Source organism: Nanorana parkeri, unplaced genomic scaffold, assembly GCF_000935625.1.
Source record: "Nanorana parkeri isolate BGI_ZX_2015 unplaced genomic scaffold, ASM93562v1 scaffold1814, whole genome shotgun sequence".
NCBI classification, from domain to species: domain Eukaryota; kingdom Metazoa; phylum Chordata; class Amphibia; order Anura; family Dicroglossidae; genus Nanorana; species Nanorana parkeri.
In genome coordinates, this window is record NW_017308082.1 from 114,130 (window position 1) to 121,538 (window position 7,409).

Consider the following 7,409-nt stretch of genomic DNA (forward strand, 5'->3'; position numbering starts at 1 on the left):
TTTAAATATCAAGTTTTTTTTTTTTTTTTATGTATGCGATTAGAAAAGCGTCTGCCATACAAGCAGGAGTTCTCGAAACACATGCACACAAAAGAAGAAGTCCAGGAAAGTACAAACAAATACATGCCTTTTCAGTTGCATTGCACATGGCTATCAAGCTAAGAATCTCATTCAGCAGCTTTCCGTAAACCCCCATAAAGATGCTATTTAAAACAAACTGTAAAACTATTTAAAATGAAGCTTCTATTTAATGGCCATTCCTGTCAGACTTTAAAAAAGAAATGGCACCTGGTTTGTATAGCAAGGAGTGGCAAGGAAAAGTCACTGGAAGGGGGGACCCAAAAGGATAAACCTATTAGATGAAGCTCAGCTTAACACAGCATAACATGTCTGACAGGAGGAAAACGAACCATGAACAAGATTAGCAAACATTTGCTCGTCAGACAACTTTTCCATTCGTTTTTTTCCATTGTGTCAACAAATGCCCATTGCCGAATCTTTCGCAGAACAAAGCAGAGTCCTCTTACCTGGTTTGAAGTAGATTTTTTCCGTTCAAGTTTCAGATCGTTCTTCATGTCGAGGGCTAACGAGGAATCATACGTCTTTGACCTTTAACAGAGGAAACATTCAAATCCGTAAGCCTATCAATATTTCATAAACAAGCTGATGTTACAGCAAATTAACCTGGACAGTCCACGTGAGAGCAATTCAGAAAACAGCTGGGCCGGAGGGGGTGGATTTGCAGAAGACGTCACTTGACTCGATTTTTTTTGCCAACAATTGACAATCATTTTCACAGGACACCTGTACTGAGCTTCTGATTCGTGGACAGGGATTAAATAAACTGTCTGTTCAACTTGGTAAACAAAAAACCTAGAGCGACCAGAGGGCCTCCAGCCAACAAACAATGGCTGCAAAATAAAGAGCCCTGCTCCTGCCCAAGAAAACAGCAGTCATCGAGACATGTATGACTTGCATACATTTGAGGGTTATATAATGAATACAAAGGACATCAGCCAGCCAAGCATACTGAAGGTAGTCAATCGGTCGCCTAGACCAAAAGTTGAAGATTTAATGAAGAATGGATAATCTTGCAGAGACAGAATCGGCCACTTTAAGACCCAAGCCAATTTTTGTGTGCTCATTTTTTTTTGACACAATAAAAAAAAAGGGATTCTATTCATTGTGACTGGACAAAAGCATTTTTTTTTTTTTTTTTTACAGTGCAGATGTGCAAAGAGGAAAGTATATACTACCGTTAGATCAGTGCAGAATGTGGATGCAAGTGTGCAATAGTGCTTACTTCTGGAGAAAGCTGAAAAGACAACTGTGCATGTTTGCGATTTGCAGATCCAAGAGGGTATGCAATTTTTCATCTAATTAAATTGTATTCTGCAGCAAATGGAAAAAATTTCAGTTTGTTCCAAAGGGCTGAAATGGATGTTTAAAACAGGTTAAATATTGAAGCTTTTAGCAAAGCAAACAATACATTCTGCCATGAGCGGCTATAAAAAAAAAAACCCGGCACAATGTATTTTTTCCATGTAGCCAGTAAAGCGTACAAAAACACATACAACTTACTGGGGATGTCAAGTGCGGAAAATGTTTTCATCAGAAAAAGTGACTAAGAGGACACAGAATGGTTTACGACGCCTTTCTCAGTCACTGATCTCTGCTACAAATGTGTAATCCATTAATCAGAATGCTTAGAATGTGCATCACGCAGGTTCGTCCCACACAATTTATAGTATGTGTGAAATGCAGGAAATCTACACCCTCCAAACCATTTCCACTGTATGGTGATGTTCACCTCAGACCATAAATCTGGCCATACACTGCAAATTTCAGCCAGTTCATCAAGAGTTTGCAGTGGGTACCCCAATCCAGTCCCTCCACTGTCACGGCAGAGAACCGCGACAGGATCGAGAAGTGAGCGAACGCCGGTATGTGTTCGCTCACTTCCCGATCTACTGAGCAGACGTGTGACAGTTTCATTGTCACAGGTCGGCTAGAACTATGAGGATGAGTGAAAAGCACTCACCTCATAGTTCTCCTTTAAAGTCTATTTCCACTTTTGCATTTGAGAAAACCCCACTATATGTTTGTTACGGGTTCCTATTCACACAGCATACCAAAATATTGTTTTTTTAAAATAGATTTCTTCCCTTTTAGATATTTCTTTGGTGAAAGCCTTTTAAGCAGATTCCAAAAGTAATCTAAGCAGTTTGAGAGTGGAACTATAGTGTCAGACTTAGCTTCCCCTCATTAACATACAATGCTTCCGAGTCTAACCCTTTGTTAGGATAGTGTTCACATCTAGTTTACAATGGATAATTAAATCTGCCAGCACAGTACAGACAGGGTTTATTTGATATTCTTAGAAAGGAGGAAAAAATGTGCACAACCCCCTTCCTTACATTATATAGGGGGAAGCTCTAGTTTTTTTTAAAGTATAAAGCACTTAAAATGTAAGCAGCAATTTTTTTTTATACAATATGAATGGGAATATGTAACAAATCTAAAGAAAAGTTATTTAAAAGGTCATAAGATAAAAAAAACTGAAAGAAACCAGCAGCAGCGGTAATTTACCTGGCTATGGGTGGTATTTGCCTCACTTCAATCAGTTCAGGCTCGCTGCTCAGGACTTGGGGGCCACTATATGGCTTTGCTGCTTTCTTTTCCTCAGCTCCATTCTCCGTTTCAGAGCTGCAAAACCGAATTAGACATTACAATCTAATTACCAACATGACCAAGGAACTCTATGTTACATATGACATGCTAACCATGTGACAGCTTGAGAATTTTACAAGACTGAAGAATGTCATTTAAACAATAGTCTGTATTGCAAAGAATAAGGAAGGCTTCAAACCAGTCAGATTTTTATTGCTGTATGCCCCTGCTATGAAGGCACACACTCTTTGTGCTGGTGATAAAGGGTCAAAGAAAAAAAGTTGGTGGAAAAAAAAATCAAATTTGTACAGTTGTCACCAGAACAAGCAGGCAAGGGTAAATCTTGGACACCTCCTAGTGACCCAACTGTCTAAAAATGAGTTCCCCTCATTCGGTAGAGATTGCCTCCCAATTCCTGTTACATCTCTGAAGGGAAATCTCCCCAAAGCAAAAAAAAAAGGGGGAAAGCAAAAATAGAACCAAGGTAAGGTCTAAAGTATGGAAGCACTCTTACATGCATCCTTATGGTCAGAAATGTTTCCACTGCAACAAAAATTAAAACCGACACTTAAGGATTGCAAATCCTACTGAAATAGGACAGACATTTCTTTTGTGGTTTAAACGTATGCTGCTCCCATAGGACCACATGCTAAAACCCTCAGCTTTAATGTGCATGCTAGTATAGTGTGGCAGGTCTGGTGGGTGGTGTGACGCTATGTCTCAGCACATCACACCATTTACCTATTTTCCTTCATTTGGAGTGTACAAAGTGTATGCTCTATTCAGGTCCTTGCACAGCAGTGTGGTCTGCTTTTGTCGCAGCACAATGCACATTACAGTTGTGTCCCATTCACAAGACAATTGTTTTCCATGTGCCCATGCAGTGATTCGTGTTGTTCAGTTGCTGGAAAAATGCCAGTCACCGCTCATGATGTGAACAAGCCCTGATCGCTTGCTCACACATCTCCATTTAGGTGCGTGTTTTTTTGATGCATGCACAGTGATTTCAATGAGGCCAGTTCACACCATTGCATTCAGTTCTACAGCCAAGTACAGCAGCATGCTTTTTTTGCACCAGAACCTGCTTAAAACACCGGAATGCATAAAAAAAACATATTGCAAACTTGTCAAAACGCGTATGCATTCCCGCATACGGTACATGCGGAGTAACGTGTGCATTACCCTTAAAGAAAAAGCACCGACATCAAGGATTTCACCGCTGGGGCTGTTTGCCATCACCATTCTGGGCCTGAACACCGCAGGTAATCAAAATACTCCAAACGCAGACCGACTTGGCTGACATGCAACTTTGTATGAAAACCCTGAAATGCTGCCTGTCCAAGCACTTCGTTTAAAACAGATGATTTAGCTCCTATTCAAACCTGTTTTGTTCTGTTCCCCAAAAGCATTTAAAAAGCAGCTTATTTTCAATGGTGCCCATTTACACCTGAGAAATGTGTTGCCTGTACCTCGAAAAACTACAGCTTCTTTTCGGGCAGAATCCTGTGTTTTGACCCCAAGAGACTTCAATAGGAATGCCTGAAAAAAAATTGCAAATAATGCATTTATTGCACCCAACAACTGTCTCCTGTTCCAAAGTTTCTAGCTTACCCATGACGAGCCTGAACAACATGCCAAAGAAAAATTATATAAAAATTCAAAAGCCACACGCAACGTACAAAAACATGCTTCTAAATTGCCTGACATACACCCAGCTCAGGTGTGAATGCAATGCAGGCTTAATTGGCAACCAGCAAAATGCAAAGTTCAGTTAAACCGTTTCCACACAAGGATCTCAAAAGACATTTTGGCAAACCTATTTTGCGTTCTGCTTCTCATCAGGTAGCAAAATCTTGAGGTCCACATACATCGCAATATGATCTAGCAACCCAAACAGTACTTGCCGATTCTCAAAAATCCTAAACACTTGTTTAAGGACCTCTGGCCCAAGGACTGGAGTTGGTTAACTGACAAGCATATGTTACGGTATGCATATCCCATCTGAACACCAACACCATCAAACCCTTATCCATAGTATAGAGTTCTTTGATCTTATCTTTGAAATTGAACCTTAGCATTAGCAGCATGAATAGAAGCCTTGCGTTGTATTACCACCATAACTTAGAATCTGCATACATTTACAGTTTATAGAACGTCTACAAGGACTTAAGTGCTGATGCAATGCAAACCTGTGGGCAAAACAAAAAACTGCAGGCAACAGAAAACTCTTAAAGTTTGACATTAGGCATGTACCCACCGGGTGTTGGGGGCAGTCCATTACAATTGCACCACATTTGCAGCATGGAGAGCGGAGGTTGCAAGTATGGATGGTTGATCTGCTCCGCAGAACAGCTGTACACCTAAAGTACAAATTTACCAGCTTTCAGAAGCTCTTTTTTTCACCTACACTACAACCAATGACTTTGTTACATCACTAGCTTAAAATAAAAACAATCTAAAACCAACCCTACAACACTTGTTCTCAAGTAAAGAACCAACAAATATGACACCCATTATAAAAACATTAATATGGAAATTGTTAATGCCTGTAAACCTGCACTATAGATACAGATTTTTTTTTTGCTTTAACTTCCAAGCACAGAGGCTATACAGGCTTACATTCACCTAACACTATGTACCGTCTAGTCGGGAACAAATAGTGGGGAAAAAAAATTTAAACAAAAAGCGTCATACATCTAAGAACTTCATAGCCAAGAAGCTTAGCGTTGCCTTCACTTTACAATAAAAGAGTTCCCTGTCTGTGCTTGCTGGATACAAAGAAGATCACCAGAATGCATGAAGCAGCAGCTGCCTTACCTTTAGCTTGGCTCACCTTACAGAACTGCAGCAATGAAATACCTGATGTCTGCTATATCCACAAGAGATGACATAAGAGGAAGTTGCCTTACAGTACATTACTCACAAGATCCAAATGCTTTTTTTTTCCCCAATAACCTCACGTGTTTGCAAATCACCTGACAAAAATGCCATCCGGCACACAGAGGTAGGGCAGAGTACAGACTGAACCCATGAGGCACTCAACTCAGAACCTTTACAAGAATATTACATCTAGTACATTACAATATAGCCAAGGCAGTCAGGTGTGCTTTACACTCACAATAATATCCACACTATATGTTCTCACTTCAACAAAAAAAAAAAAACATCTGCAGGGACACTGTGTGCTTTAGTAAATAACACAATACTTTATTCAAGGACCATGACACACACGCCACACACATGCGCACCGCTCTAATTCTTTGAGCATTGGCCAATTGGCTCCCTGGGATTTGACCAGCCCTGATAAGATATATACAGTGGTGTATTTAGGTTTGGGGCTGCCCTAGGCAAGACAAAACTCGGGCGCCCCCCACACACACTAAATTTACCCCACCCGGCTGTGGACTCAGGTAAGCTTTGCAGGGTCTGTGGTGGGCTCTACATTATATGTGGTGGGCTCTGCAGGGTCTCAGGGGGGCTGTGAAGGGTCTCAGGCTGCCAAGCCCACCTGAGCCCCCGCAGAGCCCACCACAAATCCTGCACAGCCCACCATAGACCGCGCAGAGCTCACCACAGATCCTGCAAAGCCCCCTTGGGACCCAGCAAAGCCCCCCGCAGATCCTGCAGGATCTGCGGGGGGCTTTGCAGGCTGCAGAGCCCGCTATGAATCCTGCAAACCAGAGACCCGGCAAAGCCCCCCAAAGATCCTGCAAAGCCCCCAAGACCCGATAAAGCCCCACACAGATCATGCAGCATCTCAGGGTGGTTGTGCAGGATCTGTGGTGGTGGGCTTTGCAGGCTGCAGAGCTCCCTATAAATCCTGCAAAGACCCCCACAGATCCTGCAGAGACCCCGCAGTCCGCAGCATCTCAGGGGGGTCGTGCAGGATCTGTGGTGGGCTTTGCAGGCTGCAGATCCCCCTATAGATCCTGCACAGCCCCCCTGAGACCCAGCAAAGCCGCTCTGAGACCCTGCAGGATCTCAGGGGTGTTGTGCAGGATCTGTGGTGGGCTTTGCAGACTGCAGATCCCCCTACGGATCCTGAAGAGCCCACCAAAGGGTATTGCACAGCCCACCTGAGACTCTTTGGTGGGCTGTGCAGAATCTATGCTGGGCTCTGCCAGCATAGTCCTCTTACCTTGCACGGCCTGACCTCTTTGGAACCCCGCCTCCTCATCCTTGGCGTCCGACACGGCCTCCTTGTTATCTTCGCCGCCCGACTGGAGCTCTGTCTTCACCCCCCGCCTCTTCCGTCTCAGGGGCCCCTTGCCAAATTTCATACTTTAAAATATATCTATATCTGGTTTGGTACTACAGACACCAATATACACACAATAAGGCCCCTTTTATATCTGTAGGTTTTGTTGCGATTCCTGCATCAGAAACTTGCGTTTTACTGCATCAGGAATCCCTAATCTGGCACTTACAAGTGGCAGCTGTCACCTATTCAAGTTAATGATCAGGTGACAGCAGCTGCATGTAAACGCCTGCCCACCACATGTAATGGAATGTGATATTACATGCGGTTAGAAAACACTCTCCCTGAATGCACAATCATTGCGTCCAGGGAGAGTGATTCCTAACCGAATGTAATCATATCACGCATCATTACATGCGGTGTGCAGGCGTTTACATGCAACTGCTGTCACCTGATCATTAACTTAGGTGACAGCTGCCACCTGTAAACGCCAATTCAGGGATTTCTGCTGCAGGAAAACGCAAGTTCCTGACGCAGAAAT

The 7,409-nt window shown here is 42.9% G+C and overlaps 1 protein-coding gene across 1 annotated transcript in view; it reads right to left on the minus strand.

Moving 5' to 3' along the window:
- Positions 1-7,409, minus strand: part of GRAMD3 (GRAM domain containing 3) — a 96,063-nt gene that overhangs the window by 12,501 nt on the left and 76,153 nt on the right. The window contains exons 2-3 of the mRNA XM_018571711.1: positions 2,590-2,706; positions 528-609 (exon numbers count right to left, since the gene is read on the minus strand). Coding sequence (XP_018427213.1) covers positions 528-609; positions 2,590-2,706 — 199 coding nt within the window. The remainder of the gene's footprint in view (positions 1-527; positions 610-2,589; positions 2,707-7,409) is intronic.